Source organism: Sphaeramia orbicularis, chromosome 9 (assembly GCF_902148855.1).
Source record: "Sphaeramia orbicularis chromosome 9, fSphaOr1.1, whole genome shotgun sequence".
Taxonomy (NCBI): Eukaryota; Metazoa; Chordata; class Actinopteri; order Kurtiformes; family Apogonidae; genus Sphaeramia; species Sphaeramia orbicularis.
The window spans coordinates 682,209-707,325 of NC_043965.1; the positions used below are offsets into that span (position 1 = coordinate 682,209).

General features: G+C 44.4%; 1 protein-coding gene and 1 pseudogene across 1 annotated transcript; both read left to right on the forward strand.

Annotated features, from left to right (window-relative positions):
* LOC115425531 (glutamate receptor ionotropic, NMDA 1-like) overlaps positions 1-5,251 on the forward strand; it is a 63,255-nt pseudogene extending 58,004 nt beyond the window's left edge.
* A 12,628-nt stretch (positions 5,252-17,879) lies between these two features.
* LOC115425777 (kazal-type serine protease inhibitor domain-containing protein 1-like) lies at positions 17,880-24,678 on the forward strand. The gene is given in 7 exon segments (XM_030143532.1): positions 17,880-18,092; positions 18,094-18,138; positions 18,140-18,209; positions 18,212-18,448; positions 20,415-20,575; positions 23,320-23,467; positions 24,323-24,678. Coding segments are annotated over 7 exon segments (906 nt in total). The 5' UTR covers positions 17,880-17,933; the 3' UTR covers positions 24,409-24,678.
* Positions 24,679-25,117: the final 439 nt, after the last annotated feature.

Here is a 25,117-nt window from a genome sequence, read left to right on the forward strand (position 1 = left end):
CCTCGCACTCCTCCTCCTTTCTTTGAGCCTCCTCTCTCTCCTTCTCTCTGTCCTCCTCTCTGTCCCTCTCCCTGTCCTCCTTTCTTTCCTCCTCTCTCTCCTCTCTGTCCTCCTCTCTCCTCTCTGTCCTCCTCCCTCTCCTCCTCTCTCTCCTCTCTGTCCTCCTCTCTCCTCTCTGTCCTCCTCCCTCTCCTCCTCTCTCTCCTCTCTGTCCTCATCTCTGTCCCTCTCCCTGTCCTCCTTTCTTTCCTCCTCTCTCTCCTCTCTGTCCTCCTCTCTGTCCTCCTCTCTGTCCTCCTCTCTGTCCCTCTCCCTGTCCTCCTTTCTTTCCTCCTCTCTGTCCTCCTCCCCCTCCTCCTCTCTGTCCTCTCTGTCCTCCTCTCTCTCCTCCTCCCTGTTGTCCTCTCTCTCCTCCTCTCTCTCCTCTCTGTCCTCCTTTCTCTCCTCCCTGTCCTCCTCTCTCTCCTCCTCTCTGTCCTCCTCTCTCTCCTCCTCTCTGTCCTCCTCTCTCTCCTCCTCTCTGTCCTCCTCTCTCTCCTCCTCCCTGTCCTCCTCTCTCCTCTCTGTCCTCCTCTCTTTCCTCCTCTCTCTCTTCCTCCCTGTCCTCCTCTCTCTCCTCCTCGCTGTCCTCCTCTCTGTCCTCCTCTCTCTCCTCCTCTCTCTCCCTCCTCCCTGTCCTCCTCTCTCCTCTCTGTCCTCCTCTCTTTCCTCCTCTCTCTCCTCCTCCCTGTCCTCCTCTCTCTCCTCCTCGCTGTCCACCTCTCTGTCCTCCTCTCTCTCCTCCTCCCTGTCCTCCTCTCTCCTCTCTGTCCTCCTCTCTCTCCTCCTCTCTCTCCTCCTCTTCTCGCCTCCTCCCTGTCCTTTCCTTTCATCCGTCTGTGTCACTTCATCTCAGCTGTCGATGCTGTCTTCCATCCCATGATGCTTTGCAGCGGTTGGATCCATCGGGTTGTTTTTCCACAGGTGGCGCCGTCGCTCCTCCTCCTCCTCCTCCTCCTCTGAGCTGTTTCTGTTTCAGGTTGATCATCTGTTCTTCTGTGTTGTCGTGGTGACAGCGTTGACGGTTTCATTTATTACTTTTCAGCCACAGGTTGTAAAACAGCAGGGCCGTACGGAGCTGCACCAGGGCCCTGGTGCCCAACCAGGGCAGTGCCCCCCACCCCCCCCCCCCCCCCCCCCAGCGAATATGACTCATTAAATACAGCTCAAATAATATGCCCCCTGTAGGGGTCATATAAACTAGAATAATAACACTAATAATCATAATTTTAATATAATCATTCAAACATACTGTAATAACCAAGTTAATGTATAATTTGAACAATATTCTAATCACAAGATGTAAAAATATAAAGTATACAATAGAAGATTTTAAACAAAAGAAACCAATGTCAGTGTAAACGAACACCAGAAAAAGAATGAAAACAGCTAAAGATATGCATTTAGATTCACTTGTAAATGTTTCGATGTTTATTATTGTTTTATTTATTGTTCTCATAATACTTATATATGATTAATATAATATATATTGTTGTTAAATGTTCTGCATTTTGTTACTTTTAGCAGCAATTTGAGACGAGTTTTTCGTTGTTTCTGTTTTAATTTTTTCATATGAAATATTTATTTTTCTTCTAGTTATTATTATCATTATTATTATTATTATTATTATTATTATTATTGGACTGAATTTCAGTTCATTTCTTGTAATTATTATTTCGTACTCATTACATGTTCTTTAATCTGTCATTAATTATCAGTTCATAAAGATGTAATTTATTGTTTATTCTTGTCGACGTCGTCCGTTGATCATGTGACAGTTTCTTTTATTTGACAGAACGTTGTGTTTTGGTTTAAATGTGTGACTTTGTGGGTTCTGGTGTTTAAACCTGATCCTTAGGGGGGCGGCGCTGGTCCAATCAGGTCTGTGCTGGACCCGTGTTTGTGTTTGACTCCACAGCCGTCCAACACTGGCCTCCCATTGGCTGCAGTGTTTCCGTGGCGACGAGGCGGCGGCGCCAGCGTTAACTCAGGGATCCGCCCACATTCAAAGGTTCTAATGAGGGAACTGCTTTGAATGAGGCAGTGGTTCTGACCCGGAGGTGGGGTCAGGTGATGGGGGGGGGGGGGGGGGCTGGAAGAAGGGGGCGGGGCTCTAACCCATGTTTCTTTGTGATCATCTCTCTTTATTTTCAATATGAGTGTTTTCTCTCTCAGTGGATTTGAGTGGTGTCCAGATACATATGACACACACACTGCCTCTGTCGCCCTCTGCAAGCATGACCGACACACACAACAACACACACACACCCCGACACACATATACACCCCGACACCGACACAACCCGCTCCGTTTCAGACTCGGCCGTTTCATCTCTTCGTTTCCTCGACTCTGAGTCTCGGGGGTTTTATCGGGTATTTTTTGGTGAAATAATCGTTTTTCGTTGTTGTTTCTACGACTGAAGTTCATGTAAATGCAGATGTTTGGACGTGTCCTCAACAGCGGGTGTGAATCTCAGGGATAATGTGGATGAAGTGTCCACCATCGTCCACACTGATGCAGACGTCTGTGCTTGTCGTCCTCACGTAAACAGCGTCTGTCCTTAAACTGGTTTGTCTTTTATTCTGTCCATGTGTTTAACATTTGAAACATCAGATCCAGCTGGAGGTTACCATGGATACCATCCACAGGTTGGACAACTACAGACAGGGCCAGAGTCTGGACGTGTTTGGAGACAGGTTGTGTTGTCATGGGGACAGACCTCTTTTTATGTTCAGATAAACGTCTGCATCAGAGTGGGCGGGGCTTACGCTGCATTCACGGGCATTTCCGGTCAAAATTCGTTTGTTTCGTTCTGTTCCCGTTTCCGTTCAGGAACAGCCGAACCGTTTTTGTTCGTGTTCTCGTCGATCTGTAAATGATGAAGTAATATTAAATCCAACGGCTGTTAGTCAAGGAACCGAGACGGCGCTAACGTCAGGGTTCGGACGTCGGAACGCTGATGCTGATGAGACACTGAAGCGTGTGTGGTGTTAGCACCCCCCACAGGAAGCAACAGGAATGACACCTTCAGGTGCAGTCAGACTTTTCAGAACCAGGTCTTTATCTGAAGCAGGTTTTACACCAGACACAGAATCCATTAAAGCCGAACCGTGACCCACTTAAAACGACCCAACACTTCCTGTTTCAAATTAAAAGCCTTATGGTGTTTGAATTATCTGGGCTTTTATTGTGAAACCTCGAGGGAACGTCCTGCTTCACCTTCTGGTTCAATGTTGTACAGTTCCATCATTAACCGTCTGATCTGTTCCAACACAAACCCCCGTTTATATGTGACTTCCTGTTGAATATTTCACAATAAAAGCCCGGTTGGTTTGACTGAAACACTGGAGTCTAATTAGAACCAACAGTGATTTAGACGATAAACGACTCACATTCATTGACTGATCTGATTGATGTGAACCGGAGGAAGAGGAAGGAGGCAGGTGATGAAGACCTGTGTGTCATTAACCAGTGTGTGTGTCTGTGTGCGTCTGTGTGTGTCTGTGTGTGTGTGTGTGTGTTTTTGTCGTCTCTCCGTAGCCATACCCGACTGACATCACCGGACAGCTCAACCTATCAGATCCCTCCGTCAGCACCGTCGTCTAGGAAACGACGCGACGAGCACCACTGCTGCTGCTGAGCCACAGACACGCAACGGACACGCAACAGACACACAATATGCACACAACAACGCACTGTTTAAATACAAACACACAACACTGACCCTCTGGACACACAAACACCACCTTAAATGCATATTATTCACATCTACACACATGATCAACACAATCTCACACACACACACACACACACATTAAACAGATGGACAAACTGCACAGGAAACACAAACCATGACATCAGGACTTTGGACGACGACACACTGTTACACAAACACACACCATCTGTCACCACAAACCTCTACACACACTGACAAAGAGTAACACACACACACACAGTGACAAAGAGTAACACACACACACACAGACACACAATAATAAACAGTAACACACACACAGACACACAACGACAAACACAGTTACACAAACACACACCATCTGTCACCGCACACCTCCACACACAGACACACACATACCTTCCTGTGCTTGTAGCTCCGCCTCCAGAGGGTCTTTGATTGACACACAGTGAACTTTTATTTTTGGTCGGTGTCTGTGATGTCACACTTCCGTTTCCATGGCGCCAATCAATCGACCAATCACACGGACCGATCAAAGCTCCCCCGCGGCGACGCCCATCCACTGATCAAACACGGTGATCGGGACCCGCTGATCGTGGGGGCGTGGTCCAAGTCTCTGGGACATGAAGTTCAGGATGTTCCTGAAAGCAGCGACAGAGGAGGCTCCTGCTGCTGAGGATCATGGGTAATGTAGTGTTCAGGAGGATCATGGGTAATGTAGTGTTCAGGAGACTCTTCTGCATCTGTGTCCACAACGTTTATGAAAATGACACAAAGTTCATCCAAAACTGATTTAATTAAACCCAGTGTTTTTACAGATTTATTCTATAAACGTATGTTTAGTCAAACGAACTGTAGGATTCTCTGAATTTAATGGTCTTCTTAATTATTCCTTTGATTAATTCTTGTTAATAGTCGAGTCTAAGCAGAAAATAGTAGATAGTGTTTTTATTTATGTGTTAATACGTTCACAAACAGTCTTATCTGGTACATTCACGTAAATATATGTATATGTATATCCAGTTTAATCCAGTTTCATCTGGTTTGATCCAGTGTTTTTATTTATATGTTAATACGTTCACAAAAAGTCGTATCTAGTACATTCATGTAAATATATGTTAATATTATAGTAAGATGTACATTCATGTTCCATTTATTAATATCTATAAAGAGAACATTTATTTATAAACGCTGAACGAGGTGATAATAAATAACAAACGCATCAACATTTATTAACCTTTAATGTCTAAAAACGGACACTTTTTTGTTCTAATACAATGCACTAATGACAAAATCTGCTTTTAAACATATGTAATAATTCACTTTTTTATTTTCCCACGAATATCAAAGTAACTTTAACCATGAACTCATCCATCTGAAACATCTGAAGAAGCTCCAAACTGATGTTTAACTGTAATATATGAGACAAAACCAAACAGTAATTATTGAAAATAACAGGGTTTCACGTCGTTCGCCTCAAACACAGAGAAACAGAAAATGCCCGACAGTCGGAACAGGATGAGAACGCAGATACGAGCAGAAAAATAAGACGTTCGCCGTCAGACTGTTTACGTTCAGACCGTTTATAAAAGTATGAATAAAACCATCACTGACACAGATACAGGCTCATGTAGGGAAACAAAACAAGAACTTCATGACCCAGAGACTCCGCCCACTGTCCCCACTGACGGTCCCGAGGCATGATGGGAAACGTAGTCCCTGCTCCACCTCCACTGTGTCTCTGCTGATGATGTCAGACCTGTGCGATGTCAGTCTCTACCTCCACAACGTTGGAACCACCTGTCTGCGGCGAGGAAACCTCCTAGCTCCGCCCGCTCTCACTGAGTGGGCGGAGCTACGAGGCTTTCGCGCCACAGGGCAATGTAGCTAAATCTGAGCCAAGAGCGTCCTGAGAACAAGAACACAATGAACGAGAAGCATTCCACCGGTTGAACATAAGGCAGATGAATCCACGGACGGAACAGTCAAGCCGACGAACGTCCACACATTCAGGTTTTTAACCACGAATTAACCACACACTGTCAACGAAGGCTAACTGTAGATAGCACAGGGAGGATTCATGCCGATATTATCGTCGCTAATGCTAATGTATCAGATAAGGCCAACTGTAGTTGTCTGACCGGTGCTAAGGCTAACACTGATGTCGCTAAAGCTAATGTAACGCTAACTATATCTATACTGATGTCATGACAAGCTGTGAAAATTTGGAAGACCCGCATAGTAGAAGCTAATGCTAATGTTAATGAGTTGGTAGTTCTGTAAGATACGGTATTTTATAAATGCTAATGTTGGTAGTGTTGTTGTTAAATATACCAGATGAGTCTAACATCGTTACATGACTGGATCTAATGCTAACACCAATGCTAACGCTATACACGTGTGCACCAGCGTGACAGTGAACAACGTAGCAGAAGATGCTAATGCACCAGCTAATGCTAGCCGTATTTCTCTTCCAATAGGAGTCCATCCATGTGACACTGACCAACACCGCCGTAGTTTTAATATTATTAAATTAAACCAGCGATGTCAGAAAATATATAAACACACATTTTACTTTTAGTGTAAAAACTGTTCATTTTTAATATTCACGTGTAAAACGAGTGAATTCTAGAATATTTGCAGAAAAGTGAAATAATTAACGTGTATAGTAGTGAAACGTCATCACTAATTATTAACTATTGATGTTGTTTGACCGTTTTGTACACACTATAGATATTTTTTTAATTAGTAAAAAGTTTCAGTGTTTATTAATGTAGCAACGCAATAATAATTCTAATAATAATCACGCTCATGGGACGTTCACTGGCACCGTTTACACTCGTACGTTAAATGATCGTTGTTACTTTAATACTTTATTGATTATTGATTCATTCTGAGTCCTGTCATTCATCTGCTTATTATTACTTTCATGATTGATTTCATGATTCGTTGTTTTTGGGGGTTTTTTGTTTTGTTTTTTATTTCCACGACATTGTTCTCAGCGACGCTCGGCCTCATGTTTGTATTAATGTTTATTAAATGTGTTTATGTTTAATTTAACGGACGCTAACGTTGAGATGTACTCAAAGCTCTGTTAAAGCCGGACCCACCTTTGTTTTATTGTGTGAGTGTCGGTTTGATGTAAATACACTGTAAAATGTGAGGATTATTATTGTGCGGGTTGACGGGTGGGAGGGGCCATGCCTGAACACGCCCCCTGTGATGTCAGAGAGTCCTTAAACGTTAGCTTCTGACGGTCCTGTAGCTAACGGGTATTTATTAATAATAATGTGGGTTATTTCTCGTTTCATTATTTTGTGCTTTTTATTGTTGATTATTTTCTGTCGATAGCGACGAACAAACAAATTAAATCAGGTTAAATCTTCAGATTAAACCTGAGTTTAAATCTGAGTTTAAGCCTCTGGTTAAACCCAATGATGTCAGATGTTTAATTGTATCTAAATACAAACATGTCAACTGTACATTTCAACTCTTTAATTCTGTGTTTTAGGTGATTTTGTGTTTTTGTGCTGATTCTAAACACATTGATGGCACATGTAGCTCCTAAACCAGGGTTTGGGTTTGGATCTGCAGATACGTTCAGCCCACAACACAATTTCATTTACTGTCTTGACTTTGTTTTGTTCATCTGAGCGTGTGGCGTTCAGGGTCCATACACCGACATGGAATTTACATGAACAGAATATGAATAAACCGACAGACCAGTTCAGTTTAGGTTTAGTTTAATGTATGTGTTTGATTCATAAGATCAAAGAAAGACGCAGAAAAAGTTCATCTGATTTGAAACGTCAGTAAATCGACCGCATTATGAAGGAAAAGAAGCAGAAACAACAACAGCCTCAACAGCCAAACACTGGTGTGTTTACTGGAATCATGTCCGATCCTGCTGTTTGTACGTCTGTTTAACGAAACAGTCACAAAAAACTGACAAACATGTCGAGTAAATGTTCAGTAGAGCTTCACCCTAAACCTGGTTTAACCCGGTTTGATTTGGTTTAATCTGGTTCAGTCCAATATGGTCTAATCTGGTTTAATTCAGTTGAATCTGGTCTAATCTGGTTTGATCCAGTTTTATCTGGTTTGATCCAGTTTAATCTGGTTTGATCCAGTTTAATCTGGTTGGATCCAGTTTAATCTGGTTTGATTCAGTTTAATCCAGTTTGATCTAGTTTGATCCAGTTAATCTAGCTCAGTTCAGTTTAATCCGGTTTGATCTGGTCCTGGTTGTGCAGTTCACTATTATTCTCTGATGTCATTCTGGTGCATGTTGTTTCCATGTCATGCACCTTTCCTTTGTATTGTTCTGATAGTCCTGGTCCCGGTCCTGGTCCCGGTCCTGGTCCTGGTCCCGGTCCCGGTCCCGGTCCTGGTCCCGGTCCCGGTCCTGGTCCCTATCTTGTACAGAACCCGTTCTTCGTATTCATGTGAGAACTCTGACATTTACTCTGGCCTGTTTTTTTTTTTCTTTCCTGTGGACGTATCTTTTTGAACCTCCTTTTGTCCTAAAATCACTGAAGCTGTCCACCATTTCTACCGTTTCCCTGCGTCCTCTGAGGAATGTGACCTTTGACCTTTGGCGCCTCCTTCTGATTGGACAGAGGCCTTTGGTTGTTTTTCTCACATGTAGCCACTGGACTGGACTGTTTCTGCTGGTTTCCATCATCGCTGCGTCTGTTTCTAATGACTCTCAGCTGCTCTCACGTCATGTGACCATAGAAACTGTAACCCAGAGTTACTGCCAGCCCCGCCCACTTTCCCGCCTCCATCCACAGACTCATAGAGTTCACGTAGTGACAACATTGAAGGAGTTTCATAAAAGTATTCTGTGTATTTTTTGGTGAAATTGAAGTTGTCACGCAGAATCTAACCCTTGTATGTGTTCACACGCTCGGCCAATAAAAGCTGATTCTGACAGAAGCCGCAGCCAATCACAGTCCTTCACATCCTGTCGATGACCGACGAACGCAGACGCCTCCGACCTGGAAACTCTGGGGTTTAAAGAGTCAAATCTGATTGGTTAGTGTGTGTGTGTGTGTGTGTGGGGGGGGGTTGACCTGCAGGTGGGAGGTAATTCAACAGAAACTCTGTTCTCTGAATGGCACATGAGTGCTGGGGGCGGGGCCAACAAACAGACTCTGTGATGTAACAGGTCCACCGTGTCTGAAGGCTGAGCTTTTAGAACTGGAATCTGTTTGGAGTTTTATGTACAATTCTAACAGTAAACCTAAAAACAAGACAAAAACAAACACACAAAAACACCAACAACAATAACAGACTAATAATAGAGCACAGGTGTCAAACATGCGGCCCGGGGCCCAAATCCAGCCCACCAAAGGGTCCAGTCCGGCCTGCGGGATGAATTTGTGAAATGCAAAAATTTACACTGAAGATTTTAACAATCAATGGTGTTAAAATCCTTTTAATTCAGGTTCCACATACACACACATACAGTCTGATTAGATTTCCAGTGGGTCAGAACCAGTCAAATATGATCAGAATAACCTGTAAATAATGACAAGCCCAAATTTTTTTGTTTTTTTTGGTGTAAAAAAGTAAAATTACATGAAAATGTTTACATTACCAAACTATACTTTTACAAAAAATGTGAATAACCTGAAGAAATATGAACAAATGGAAATGTCTGAAGAAAAGTAAATGCAATTTTACCAATATTCTGCCTGTTACTGAATGTTTTGTGCGATTGTAAATGATAAACTGAGGCAGAATGTTGTTAAAATGTTAAAATTACACTTGTTTTTCTTATGACAATTCAAGTTGTTCATGTTATTCAGATTTTTAAGGAAACTTTGTAGATGTAAACCTGATCAGAATAGAATTGTACTTTTTTTCACTGTTGTTATTTTCCTGGTTCGGTCCACTGCAGATCAAACTGGGCTGAATGTGGAACTGAACTAACATGAGTCTGACGGAACTGCACTAGAACAAATGAGAACGAAAGGAAACAATGTGCCCCGGTAGCAACTTTGACTTTTCTCATTATTTTATAAATGCTTATTTTCACCTCTTTTTCAGTCAATATAATCTTAAATGTCTGGATTATTAGTTGCATTTTTCATTTTTATTTTGCTTTTGCTATTTAACCCTTTCATGCCTGACATTCACATTTGTGGGCACATAGTTTCAGCTCATTTTCCAGAGGGTTCTAAAGGCAGTATTCTCCAAAACCACATGGGTTCCCCCTCTATAGACCCAAAGTAAAACAATGAGAAGAAGTGTCATCTTAGTTTAGAATTTGGACCGCTCTGTGATCTCATAAAGTTTATCCTCCTTAGACCCGTCTGTGGGTTTTCTGTCCACGTCTGTAGACAGAAGTCATATCTTTATACAAAAAAAGCTAAAAACAAACAAAAAACAACTGTCCCACCACAAAGGACCATTCCATAAAATGGCTAAAATTTCCTTAGGGATCAAATGAGTGTCCATTTTGTCAAAAAAAAAAACCAAAAACCAGTTGTCCCTACAGTCACAGAAGTGTTGTGTAAATAATGCTAATCCATCTGTGCACAGACTGCTGATATTCTCTGACAGTGGAAGCTCTATTTTCATAAATATTGGATTTGGAATAGCACGTGGATGTGAAAACTTTTGCTCGTGGACGGAAGTGACATTACCCATGATGCTCTGGTCAGTCCCATACTTTATTAGGAATTAAACTTCTAGACTTACTATTGCTAATGGTGCTCTTCTTCATAAATGTTGGTATTGTGGATCTAAAACAATCCCAGCTGACACAAAAACACTAAATGTGTCAGTGGACGGATGTGACATGGTTGTTGTGGATCCCATCATACTGATGCTCTGCAGCCATGTCAGCGTTTACACTAATGATCCCTGTGCAAAAACTAGGAGCACTATTATTATGATAGTTTAGCATCAGACTAAAGAGGAAAGAACAATCTAGAATCGTTCTTTGTGTCTAAAAATGCTTCTTATTGTAAAAGTGTTGATGTAACAGTGCTGTGTGCCATTCTTCATGTATGTGTTGGTGGAACAGAAGCAGGATGGATCAGCACCATACTCCAGATTGAACCTGTACAAATAAAACATGTGATATGGAGGAGAGAATCTGGGAAGAAAACTGGGGAATCCAAAAGAAGAGAAGATTTGTTTTTCAGCTCAGTTCAGTTCAAATAGAACTTGTCCATTTGTGACATGAAAATATAGCATTAATGTGCTGAAATGGTTCATTTTGAGCTGAAAACATAGTTCATATGAGCATCAACATGTTGAACAGAACTGAAATCCTGTCCATTTGAACAACCTGTCATTTACCAACACAAAGTTCCTTTGGGATTCACTGAGACTGATTTAATATGAGCACACACACAAAGAAGAGCTGTGAGCACATTTGAGCCAAAAAATTTATATTGCATCATGATGTTTGCAATATAGGCAATTAATTAATTTTAAAAAAAACCTAATATTAAATATCGTCTTAATAAGCCATATTAAAAAAAAAAAAAGTTCAAAATGCATTTCAACTTTAGCCTAATTTGAGTAAAAAATCAATCTAAAAAAAAAAAACAGATCCTTTTTTTTTCCAAAGTTCATGCATGAAAGGGTTAAGTTTAGCTTTAATTACTTTTTTTTACACTTATTTTTTATTACTCGTTTTATCTTTTCTTTTTTTTTTCCATATAACAAAGACAACACAAAAACAAAACAAATAGCAATCGGCAATTTAGTATTAGGCATCGTTCAAAAAACAAAATTAACAATTGCCAACAGCCTGCAGCGTCATCGAAGGCATTCATCTGGAACTGGAGCCGTAGTCCTGTCTGTGCCAAAGGCGGAGCTTTGAACAGTTAATGACAGTTTTAAAGTTTAGCAATAGTCGCTTTTCTATCGGACATCTACGCAAAACTTTACCCATATTTCCTGAATGCGTTAAAAACAGAAGTGTGCAATATTGATATTTGTTTATCCATTAAATCACAAATGTGATGATTTTTTAAAATTTATTATCACGAGATGTCGTTCCATAAACATGTCGACGAACATAAATATTGTGTTTATTTGCAGATATGTTCATATTTCTCTCACAGCGCCCTCTAGGTAGAAATGAAAACCAGCCGAAGGTTCTAATGTGTCCCACAGTGTGAATGTGAAAAGTGTAGAAGTGATCCTGAAGCTCTTCAGAGTCAAAGGGGTCACAGTTTGAGTTCAGGTTCCACATTCACACCAACAGGAAAAGACAGAAGAACCTGTAGATACTGACTGCACATGGAAACCAAGACTTCATTGTAAAAAGTCGGTATCAGATCAGTATCAGAAAAACTAATCCCAAAAAAAAATCGGATCAGAACATCGCTAACTCAGCTGACAAATAAGATCTTTTATAACCATAAATTTCATCATCATTCGTGTGTTTTCCGTGGTCCGTCTGAGCGAAACTGACCCAGATTTATAGAAACACTAGTGTGGAATGTTGACACCTTTGACTCTGAAGAACTTCAGGATCATTTTTACACTTTCTAAATTCAAACTGTGGAACAAATTAGAACCTTTGGTGGGTTTTGGTCCATGGGTCGTATATTTAGTGCAGTGTGTTTATGAACAGGTCCATCCTTAGGTACAGTATGGGGGGGGGGGTTCTGACCCGTACGTTCGTGATGCGTACATCAGCAGGTTCCTGCGTCACTAAACTTATCGACGTTTTAATAATTCCTCTAAAGCTCCTGCTGATGTGAAGCTAATTTTCCTTTTCCCTTCCTTCCAGAACTTTAGTTTAAGGGGGCAGGACCAGGGCTGTGGATCGGTAAGAACCTGGTGGTCCGATACCAACCCCAGTACTAGGGTCAGGATACGATTTATCACAATATGTCACGATACTGTTTAAAAGGCATTTTTGTTTGTTTTCTTTTTTGTAAATGATTATTTCCTTGAAGATTGAATTCCAGCAGAAATCTCCCAAATCCTAAACACATTTGTATTTGATCCCAACAGGATCTAATGTTCTATCAGCAAATGTCCAACTGTGTTCAAACTGAAATTGTGTTTTCCAGACATTCCAGTTTCAGATCCTGTTCAAATGTTCAGATTTATTAGTTCACAACTAACATCAGAACAGGATTTGAGTTCAATCACAAACAAAGGAACCAACATTATTGAATAAAAGAGTGGTGAAATAAGAAGAAATAAAATAGAAACAAAAAAGAAAAACAAAAATGAACCTCCACATTTGAATAATACCTAAAAAATACGATACAGTACTGTTTTAATATCCATACAGTATTGTGAAATGAAAATATCGTAACTATTTTCTTACAGCCCTATCCCTGACCCCTTCAGTTCGGCCCCTTTTGTCAATACGCGTCACTTCCAGCCCCAAACACCAACATGACAACGACCAAAACAGGTTCAGAAACAGACTGATGTTTTTTACAGTGTAGTGAGGTTTGTTTTTTTAACCTTTAATGACCCCGTTCAGGTTCTGTGTACTCTGTCTTCCACCTTTATCTTGATAGTTTCACTAAACGGCGTTTGTGTGGACGGACTGGACTCAGAGCAGGGCATTGTGGGTACTGTAGTCTCAGTCCAGTCCATGCATGGATCCAGCTGTCACCATCAACACGTAAGAAATAATAAAACTGGCTTTGATCGTAAATGTACGAACACAGACACACGTCAGTTCAACTTTAAACCTCTGGAAATGGGATTTTAGTATTCTGTTTTTTTTTTTTTTTTTTTTTTGTTTTTTTTTGGTGAACGTACCTGATTTGTTCATGTTCTTCACACTAGCCACTTTTCCATCGACCTTCAAATTATGCGAACTTTGGGTCAAATCGATTGAACCTTTTCACTCTTTTCTTTTCTTTAATATTCTGTGTTTTGGACATTTTTCCGTGTAAATCTTGTATTTTCTTATATTTAATTCAGCGATTATGTCGATGTTCATTAAAACTCAGATTCAATTTAAAGGTTATTTTATCAAAACTGAAGAAAAGCTGATGTTTTCAGTTGGATTTATTCTGAACTGAACATTAAAAACAAACATCTACCACCTTATTATGCTCAGGTTGGATTCATCCTGTTCATTTTATTGCCTTTTTTTCTTTTTTTTGGGCTGTTGTTCATTTTTGAGGTATTTGATTATTTTTTTTTCTTAGTTTTTGTTCAGTTTGTGGTTTATTTCCTTAACGTTACTTGTTCTTTTGTTGATTTATTTCTGATTTTTGTCGGTTTTATTGATTTCTTTTTCTGTTTTTGTTTAGTTTCTTATTTTGTTCTTTTTCATTTTAGTACAGGTTCTGCTTTTTCAGTTCTGTTTGTAAATGTTTCTCCATTTCCTTTATTATCTAACATATAACCTCAGTGTTTGGTTTTCCCCTTCAGTTTCTGGTGGAAGTTGCTCGTTAAAGGTTCAGTGTCCGTGCTTGAATCAAACAGATGACAGCGGCTGAACTACCGTTCACACAAACAACACAAACCCATCCATTCCTCCTCCTCGCTCTGTTGACTCTGAGTCTGAAGGTCACGTCTGAGGCTCCGCCCCCTGGTCAGGTGACCCGCCTGGCCGAGGACCAGACGGAGCGGGCGCGGTGGCGTTCTCTTCTGTGTCTGATGCCGACGGGTCGGTCACATCCTGCACCTCCGCCATGAGGCCTGAGCTCGTCATAACCAATAATCACCTGTCTGATTGGCTGTGGGCGGAGTCGGAGGGGACCAAGAGAGGCGGAGCAAAGAGGGAGGAAAAGCTGAGGTGGTGAGTTTATACGTGTTTAATGTTTTATCCACGAACAGAGTGAAATGAAGAAGAAATACGAACCAGAGAAAAACAAACGATAATGGAGTTAAAGAGTCAAACCATCTGACAGTGATTGGTCAGAGCAGCTGTCAATCACACCTAGACACACCCCTTTAGGTCAGCAACAGGTTCAACCATGAAAACGACATCAAACACCAACAAGCGTTCTGATAGGACAGAGAACGCCAGTGGGAGGAGCCTGTGCACCACCGAAGAAAAGAAACCATAGGGTTAGAGATTATAGATCTATAACCTATAGATCTGTGCATGTATAATCTATAACCTGTAGGTTATAAATCTATAGATTATAGATCTATAAGTTATAGATGTATAAATGACAGATTGTGTCTGCCGTCGTTCATCATAAATCGTTCCCATAAACTCGTGGACTCTGTCTTCTTCTCATCTCCATTCGGTGGTCGTCACGGTAACACTGAAGCCTTTCAGCCCGTTGCCATGGTAACATCATGGTATTTTTAGAGCTGATAATGAGGCACAGACATGTGAACGGCGTCCTGTGTTTTAACCCACAGACAAACTGAGACCAGGACCAGGGTCCAGGACCAGAACCAGGACCAGGACCAGAGCCAGGACCAGAACCAGGACCTCCAGGCCGGTCCAGCTCAGACCATCATGTCTTCTGTCAGATCTGGACTCAAGCGTATGTGTTGGTGGCTTCAGGGCTGCCCCTCCCCCTCGCCGCCAGCCCCTCCCCCTCCTCTTCCCCTCCCCGTCAGCTGCCCCTCCCCCTCCCCGTCGTCCCGCTGCCCCCCCCTGCTGGCCGTCCTGCTGCTGTGCCTCCTGCTCATGGTTCTGCTGCTGCTGTGGAACTACCACTGCCTGTTCGTGTCCGGCCTCTGCGCCGCGCCGCTGACAGACGAGGGAGGCGCGGTGGGAGGAGCCAACAGCGGCACCGCCTCCACACGAATCTCTCACGTACATGTACTGAAGTTTTAATCCAAACTTCAATCATCTATGAACTGAATGAACACGTGGACGATTAAAGCGCAAGGTCTGAACTGACCCCGCCCTCGACCACGCCCTCAATGTCGACCACGCCTTTGACTTTCACGACAAAACACAACACATTTTTAGCGACCAGTACAGGCACCAGTAGTGTCAGACAGTCTGAGTAAATCAGGTGAATTCTACCCATAATGCAGCAGGAGACCTCATGGTGCGTTCAGGGTCACCTCGTAAACTCTGTCCTTTTGTCCTCGTGGTCTTTTCAAACATGGAGGTTTGAGTCCGTCCTGTGCTGTTCTGTCTCCACTGTTTGTAGCGTTAATGTTGACGTGTGTTCATCATTAAACTGATGCTGTTCTGGACTCTGATTGGCTGAGCCGGTTTGGAGTGTCAGCGTCTCTGGGTGTTTTTTTTGTGTTGTTTATGTGGTTTTGTTTTTTGAGGATGTAAAAAAAAAAAAAAACAGGTTTTATTAGTTCTAATTTTCCTCATTTGACCTAAAAAAAAAAAATTAAACCAAATCCAAACTCTTTTCTATGGAACTAAACAGATACTGGGTTCAACTTTAGACTCTGATCCGGATCTCCTCGTCCTCTGGAGTCCAGGTGGGCCCAGGTCAGTCCAGGTCAGTCCAGGTTGGCCCAGGTGGGTCCAGGCCAGTCCAGGTTGGCCCAGGTTGGTCCAGGCCAGTCTGGGTGGGTCCAGGTTTTCTCCTCCTCCGTCTGACAGGACCAGAGGACTTTAATGGGGGGTTTGTGTCGATTTACGGCAGTGGCAGAAGGCCACGCCCACATCTGGAGTAAACACCGGTCTAAACTGGTTCAGGTGCCACCGGTGGTTAAAGGTTCAGGTAAACACACAGGACCGGCACCGCAGATCCACCAGGACCCACCTGGACCAGGTCTAACCCATCTGGACCAGGTTTTGGCCCATCTGGACCAGGTTTAACCCATCTGGACCAGGTTGCTGTTGTCCTTCTCCACTGGTCTCAGTCTGTCATTAGCTGAACTGACTCTAATTATCTCTAATTATCTGTAACGACTGTTTTTATCTTTAGTTCAAACTCAAACGTTTGAGTCAAAGTCTGCGATAAATCAAACTGTTTTGTCTGTGAATAAAAACCACCGTCGACCAAAACCGGATCGAACAAAACCAGACACAGGAATGTGTCCAAAAGTGTCCGACAGAAGACCACGTTTCCATGGAAACCTGGAGGCGGGTCAACCACAGAGTCCAGAATAGACCTGGGTCCTGATCCTCCTCCTGCTGCTGCACAGTCCAGCTGGGCCCCTGTGAACCAGGACCAGAACTGGAACTACAATCAGAACTGGAACCAGGACCAGAACTGGAACAACAATCCGAACCAGGACCAGAACTGGAACAACAATCAGAACCAGGACCAGACTCCCCCCATAAAGGCAGAGGAACAACAAATACTGCCCACTATGTGTACATACTAAACATATACTGGTCCTAACCCTGGTCTTAACCCTGGTCTTGACCCTGGTCCTAACCCTGGTCTTAATCCTGGTCTTGACCCTGGTCCTAACCCTGGTCTTAATCCTGGTCTTGACCCTGGTCCTAACCCTGGTCTTAATCCTGGTCTTGACCTGGACCCACATCCGGACCGTGAACCTTGGTCCTGTGTTCTTCTGAACCTCCTGCAGGACCCGGGGATCCAGTCCAGACTCCAGACCTGGTCCTGGTCTGGTGATGAGTCTAGCAGCTGTTCTGGTGGGGCGGGGGAGGGGCGCGGGGGGGGGGGGGGGGGGGGGGCAGGCATCAAACACACCGAGCTACCGTTTCGTCTGCGCCGCGTGCGACTCAATGAGACCGGAAATACGAGCCCCGGACCTTCGCAATAAAAGTCTGAAGAAGAACCAAGGAGTCAGATGATGAAGATGAAGAAGACCCAAAAAAAGACTTTAATAAAACCACAGACGAAGAACCAGAGATGAACCAGGTCCATCAGGTCCAGGACTCGGGTCCAGGACTGGACCTCTGACCCTGGTCCAGGTCCTCATTTCTTTGTTTTGAACAAAATCCATTAAAATAAATAAAAGAACAAATGAAAATAAAACCTTCACATAAAAACACCTGAATCTGATTTATATTTGTGTAAAGTCTAAGTCCTGGTTCTGGTTCTGGTCCTGGTTCTGGTCCTAGTCCAGGTCCACATGGTTCCGTTCTGGTCCGGTCTATGAGGGGCCAGAGGCTTTTATTCTGAAGGTCCGGACCGGATGTCAGGCTGTGATTCTGGTCCTTGACTCGGGTCCGGGTCTTTAAACCCCAGTTGGTCTTCGGGAACCAGACTGTGATCCCAGGTTTGTGGAAGTCCGGGTCCGGAGGTTCTGCGGGTCCGGTTCTGCTCTCCTGGTCCTGCTTTCGGGCTCATAGTCCTTCTGAACCGGAGAGACCCGGGTCCGGATTCCAGCCGGGTCACCATGAGGGTTCTGGTCCTGCTCGGTCTCTGTCTGAGCCTCCACACATGTGGGTCTTTCCCGAACCGGGTCCCCGGACCGGACCCGTTCCTGGACTACGACCTGCTGGACGAGGATCTGGGCGCCGGAGGACCCCGGAACCGGACCGGCTGCGGTCCGTGTGGATCCGGATCTGTGCCCGGAGACCCGGGGCTGCCGGGCCGGGCTGGGTTCCGGACTCATGCGGGTGCTGTCAGGAGTGCGGGAACCTGGAGGGTCAGGCCTGCGACCCGGGACCCCGCGCGTCCACTACGGGCTCTGCTGGACCGGGATGCGGTGTCGGGCGGACCCGCGGCCCGCAGGAGGACCGGGACCGGATCCGGGTCTGGAGGAGGAGGACGAGCAGGTGTGCGTGTGTTTGGACCAGGACCCGGTCTGCGGGTCTGACGGGACCACGTACCTGAACAGGTGTCAGTTCCGGGAGGCCGCCTTCTCCGACCCGGACCTGAGGACCAGAGGGAAGGGGCCCTGCAAGACCGGTAAGGACCCGGACCCTGGACACTCGGTCCGGGTCTCCGACAGGGACAGGGTGTCACAGTCAGGTAGTGGACTGGACTTCAGTCCTGGTTCTGGTTGATCTGGTTCTGGGGCTGTCAACCAGAGTTCATTCAGAACCTGGACCGACCCGGTCCTGGCCTTAGACCCGGTCCTGGTCTTGGACATGGTCCTGGTCTTGAACCTGGTCCTGGTCTTAGACCCCCGTCCTGGTCTAGACCTGGTCCTGGCCTTAGACCTGGTCCTGGTCTTGGACATGATCCTGGTCTTAGACCCGCCTGGCCTTAGACCCGGTCCTGCTTAGACCCGGTCCTGGTCTTGGGGCCTGGTCCTGGCCTTAGACCCAGTCCTAGGTCTTGGACATGATCCTGGGTCTTGGACCTGGTCTCAGTGTTTGAGATTGGACTGGGTCCAGGTTCGGAACTCAGTTACCCTGTTCTTGGTCTGGGGGGTCCTGGGGGTTCAGTGGGCCGAACCGGAAACAGTGTCAAAGTGTGTGTTTCCATATGTGTGGTTCTGGTGTGTAGTTGTGTGTAGTTGTGTGTTGTTTGTGTGTGGTTTGTTGTTTGTTGGTTGTGTGTAGTTGGTGTGTTGTTGTTGGTTGTGGTTGTGTGGTGTAAGTGTAGTTGTTTGTTGTGGGTCAGTGCAGTTTGTTGTACAGTTTTAGTGTTCACTGATGTGTTCAGGGTGCGTCTGTAAAATACATTTTGCTTCTGGAGTCCATAACTGTTCATATTTTTGGTGTGTTTTGGGTGGTAGGGGGGGTTTGTGTGTGTGTGTGTGTGTGGTGTGTGGGGGGGGGGGGGGGGGGGGGGGGGTTTGGCATTGTTTTTCATGTTTTCACCATTTTTTTTTTTTCATTTCTATTTTTTTGTGTTTTCTGTGTTGTTTTTTTGTGTTTTTTTTTCTCTGTTGTTTTTTTTGTGTTTTCTCTGTTGCTTTTTTCCACTCTCTTTTCTTTCCTCTCTTTCTGTTCTTTTCTTTTCTTTCTGTTCTTTTTGCTGTTCTTTTCATTCCTGGACATAAACTGACACAGATGCGGTCCTGGTTTCCTCCTGCTCTGAGAAACGTTCCCATTCCTTCGTTGCGTGCTGAGGAAATGCCTTTTGTGTTGATGTGACGGAGCCTCGTGGACCATAAACGTGCCAGACACAGAAGAACAGGCCCCCCCCCCCCCCCCCCACACACACACACACACACACACACACACACACACAGGAGCCAGACGCCGAGTTCAGGGAGCCTGGGACACCACAGCGTTCTCAGCTGAACAAACACTGGCCTTTAAAGGTGGAGCCCATCCGGAACCAGGACTCACTGTGGACCCCCTGTTCAGACCCCAATGTGCCCCCCGGCCCCCACCCGACCCCAGTGGCCCCACCCAGCCCCAGCTACAATCAGCCACTGTGTACGCACGAAAAACACACAAAAAACACACCAAGAATACACACTTGTACAGACCCTGACCAGTGTCCAGGACTGGATCTGGAACACAGACCAGTTTGTTGTCGTCAGTCTTTGTTTCTTAGTGTAAATGAACTGTTTCCTCAAACTCCGCCCACTTCCTGCAGACGCCCAATAGGACCAACCAGAGTCAAGACCAGAACCAAAGCCAGAACCATGTTGACTCCTCCCAGTTACAAGATGGACCTGGAAACACTGGGCCTCATGAGGGTTTGGACTACAAGAGTGTCCGGTTCAGTCCAGTCCAGTCTGTTCCAGGTTCAGGCCGGTCTGGTTGAGCCCGGTCCAGTTGAATCTGGTCCAGTTTAGTCTGGTCTGGTTTAGTCCGGTCTTGTCTCAGGCGTGTCTCCGGTGGATCCTTCAGTCCCGTTCTTCTTCTACATCTGAACGTCTTTGTTGTGATAAATTCCTGGTTCTACTTGGTTCCAGATGTCGTTGACCTTTGACCTTTGACCCTTTGTCTCCTGTTTGTTCCGTCTGTTCCAGTTCCGGTCATTAAGGTTCCTCCTCAGAACCAGGTCAACGCCACCGGCAGCAGCCTGGTGTTCCTGTGTGAGGTCTTCGCGTTTCCGATGGCGTTGGTCGAGTGGAGGAAGGAGGGTCGTGATGTCATCCTGCCCGGAGACGACCCGCACATCTCCGTACAGGTGAGGACGTACCTGATGCCAGGCTCCGCCCCCCTCTGAAACCAGCAGAACCGGTAGAACGTGGAGTTGTGGTTCCGCAGGAGCAGCTGTTTGTCATGAAGACGGTGGTTTTTATTCCATTATTGAGTCCAGATGCCGTTTCTACGACAAATATTCAGAACTTTGAAGACGTTCCAGTGATAAATTAAAGACACGAGGGACACGTTTTCAAACCTGAACCAGAGAAAAAACTCCAACTTTTACAAGAAAACAAACATTTTATGAAGAAATAACAGACGGCTTTGGAACCAGCACCAGGAGGACTGGAGGTCCAGATGACCACGGGGGGTTTACCCCCAAAAGTCCATCAGATGATGCATTAAACACTTTTAGGAAAAGTCGAAGTTTTTATTCCTACGGTTCAGTTTATTTCAATAGTTCAAAGAATCTAAATGAGCTTTAACGAAGCTAACGAACTGTAACCACTGGGTTTGGTGTGAGTTTAAACCTAGAAGAATCTGAAATATACCTGTTAGCCTAGCCACAGTGATGCTAACGACCCACAATGCAGCAGTGAAGCCTAGACACCAGAGCCATAGAAAGAGAGTTACAGCACACTTTGATGTGTCCGCTCCGGTGGTCACATGGTTCATGTAACCTGAATAGTTCCAAACAAACCCAGTGCTTCCCAGGTTATTTAATGGGACAAACAGCAGTGAGTGTGTTACTGACGCTAAATCTAAAGTAAGCCCCTCCCACCTGTTGTGTCACTACTGTGTGTACTGTTGTGTGTGTTCTACTGTGTGTACTGTTGTGTGTGTTCTACATCTGAGTAGTGGGCGTGGCCACTGAAAGGACTGACTTTATTACTGTGAAAATGCACATTTAGGGCTAAAGGTTGGTGTTAGCTTGGATAGGCTACTTCCATGAGTGGTGCTAACTTTACCAGTTCTTTCTGTAACTGGACTGGACCAGTACGGAGATAAACAATGGACCATTTGAGTTTTCCTACTGGACGACTGTGGTCCAATCAGAAAACAGTATTTATCTGTGAACACTGTGTGTCTGCCAAGCTCTGCTCTGAGAACACACACAATAAGGCATTAACCACATGATAGCATACAGGCTAACTTAGCATGTTAGCGTTAGCACACGCAATAAGGCATTAACCACAGAATAGCATACAGGCTAACTTAGCATGTTAGCATTAGCACACACAATAAGGCATTAACCACAGGATAGCATACAGGCTAACTTAGCATGTTAGCATTAGCACACACAGTAAGGCATTAACCACAGGATAGCATACAGGCTAACTTAGTATTCTAGCATTAGCATGCACACACACATAAGGCATTAACCACTGGATAGCATACGGGCTAACCTAGCATGTTAGTGTTAGCACACACAAAATAAGGCATTAACCACAGGATAGTATACAGGCTAACTTAGCATGTTAGCGTTAGCAGACACACAATAAAGCATTAACCACAGGATAGCATACAGGCTAACTTAGCATGTTAGCATTAGCACACACACAATAAGGCATTAACCACAGGATAGCATACAGGCTAACTTAGCATGTTAGCACACACACAATAAGGCATTAACCACAGGATAGCATACAGGCTAACTTAGCATGTTAGCGTTAGCACAAACACAATAAGGCACTAACCACAGGATAGCACACAGGCTAACTTAGCATGTTAGCGTTAGCACGGATCATGTTTATGTTTATGTTTACGCATTTGGCAGACGCTTTTTTCCAAAGCGACTTACAGGGGAAAACCAATTAAATCACTCAAATTAGATCATAAACTCAGTGAGTCGGATCTTCCAAACGCAGTGACAGAAGTTTGTCCTCCTTTATCTCATGAATTAGAACTGGAATGAACTTTTACTGCTCAGAGCTCAGATCGACAGTAACTGTCCTCCTGATGGTCACATGACCTCAGCTGACAAACTGAACCAACACCAGCAGGTTCAACAGAACAACTCCAATCCAACCCACAGAACCACATTTGGACGAACGGTCCCTTCCCTTAGAACCTCCATCATTGTAGTTCTTGTGGTTCCATGTGAATCTCCATCATTGTAGTTCTAGTGGTTCCATGTGAACTGGACCAGTCCAACTGTGGAACTCTAGGACTCCAGCTGAAAACCCAACAGAACAGTTGGATCAGATAGAACTGGATCTAAACACAAACACAGACCAAAGAAAACAGAATTTACAACAGAAATGTCACTGATACAGGAAATAGACTGGACCAGTGGAAAGATGACCGTATCTGATCACCTTAGAGCTGGAGTTGGTAGATCAGCACAAATACAAATGAATGTGTTCAGGCGGTGGAACACTGAATGGAGGAACTATTGGCCCCGCCTCCAGAACCAGGAAGGAGGTACATATTTATCCACTCTTTTTTACAGTGGGAGTCTATGGGAGTGTGCTAACTCTGTTGGAAGTGTGCTAACTCTGTTGGAAGTGTGCTAACTCTGTTGGAAGTGTGCTAACTCTGTTTATATCCAAGGCTCTGCTGGACTCCAGACCTCCTCCTCAGATCCTCCTGGCCCCGCCCACCACCTGGGGAGTCGAGGCCTTTCATTGGTGAAGCAGGTGTCATCAGCTGACGGGTTCATGTAGATGAACCAGGACAGTCCAGCGTTTACGATAAAACCTGGATGTGGACTCACTGGACCAGGTCTAGGTTCATGTGGTCCAGATGGTTTCCATAAAGACCTAAACCTACCTGTCTGTCTGTCAGTCCAGGGGCGGTCCTCTGAAGTTTGAGGTCTCCAGTTGGCTGCAGATTGAAGGGGCGGGGCCAGAGGACTCTGGAACCTATCGTTGCACAGCTCGGAACAACCTGGGATCAGTCTCCGCCTCCGCAGTGTTGGGAATTCTGGGAGCAGGTGAGTTTAGGACGTCCAGCAGGTTTTATTTAGGCTTCAGTCTGGGTCTGAGTTTAGGATCACTGAACATCTGTCAGTTTTCCTTCAGTTTGGAATTTTCAGGAGTTAAAATCAGAAACAGAACGACCGACCGACTGAGCGATCGACCGAATGAACGAACATACAAACGAACGAACGACCAAACAAACGAATGAATGAATGAATGAACGAACAAATGAATAAACAACGTCAAATATGATACGAAACCTTTTTATGCAGCAGCTGGGTTGATGATGTTTTCATTGAGTTTGTGTTGTTGTATTGTCGTGTTTTTGTTGTGTTTTCATTGCGTTGTTGCGTTTTTGTTGCATAGTTGTTTTTGTTACATTGTCATTTTCATTTTGTTGCCGTTATGTATTTGTTGCGTAGTCTTTTCCATTGCATTGTCATTGTGTTCGTTGTGTAGTTGTTTTCATTGTGTTGCTGTTGTGTTTCTGCTGCATTGTTATTGTTTTCGTTGCATTGCTGTTGCGTGTCCTCACACTGTCTTTGTTTCCTTGTTTCAGAGGAGTTGTTGTGTATTTGTTGCATTGTTATTGTTTTCATTGCGTTGCTGTTTTCATTGCGTTACTGTTTTTGTTGCGTTGTTGTTTTTGTTGCGTTGCTGTTTTCGTTGCGTTACTGTTTTTGTTTCGTTGCTGTTTTTGTTGCGTTATTATTTTTGTTGCGTTGTTGTTTTTGTTGCGTTGCTGTTTTCATTGCGTTGCTGTTTTTGTTGCATTGTTGTTTACGTTACGTTGCTGTTTTTGTTGCGTTGCTGTTTTCGTTGCATTGCTGTTTGCGTGTCCTCACACCGTCTTTGTTTCCCTGTTTCAGAGGAGTTGTCGTCGTATCTGGCCAATAGCGTTGCAGAGATGAAGCAGCTGATGGACGGCTCAGACTACGACCAGGACCTCTACTGACACGCCCCCTGTCATGTGACCCTCCTGTGGGGTCAAAGGTCAGAGGGTAATTTTATTGACCAACGCGTTGAACGTGTTGAGTCCGAGTTGCTGTGAATGCCGTTGGATGGAAATGTGTTTTCCAGTCGGCGGAGGTACTGCAACTGTCATTTATCAGAAACAAATAAAGTTACGTTTATATGGAAGTTTTTAATGAATTTACCAGAAAATATTTATAATGAATATTTACATTTTTACACATAATCTGAAATAATAAAAACCAGGTCATGGATTAAATGTGTTGTTCTTTATTTGTGGAAATGTTTTGGGTATTGAGTTCACTGGGTTTACTGGGTTCACTTGGTTCATTGGGTTCACTGGGTTTACTGGGTTCACTGGGTTTAGTGGGTTCACTGGGTTTACTGGGTCCACTGGGTTTAGTGGGTTCACTGGGTTCACTGGGTTTACTGGGTCCACTGGGTTTACTGGGTTCATTGGGTCCACTGGGTTCATTGGGTCCACTGGGTTCACTGGGTTCATTGGGTTCACTGGGCTCATTGGGTTTACGGCCCAATCCCAATTCACCCCTTGGCCCCTCCCCCTTACACTTGCCCCTCCCCCTGTAAACCCGGTTCTCAGGGCAGTGGTGTAAACCTTCCCCTCTGAACTGGTCCAACCTGTGGACTTTGATGGTTTTACATGTTTTTATTTTTCTCTTGGTCGACAGTTG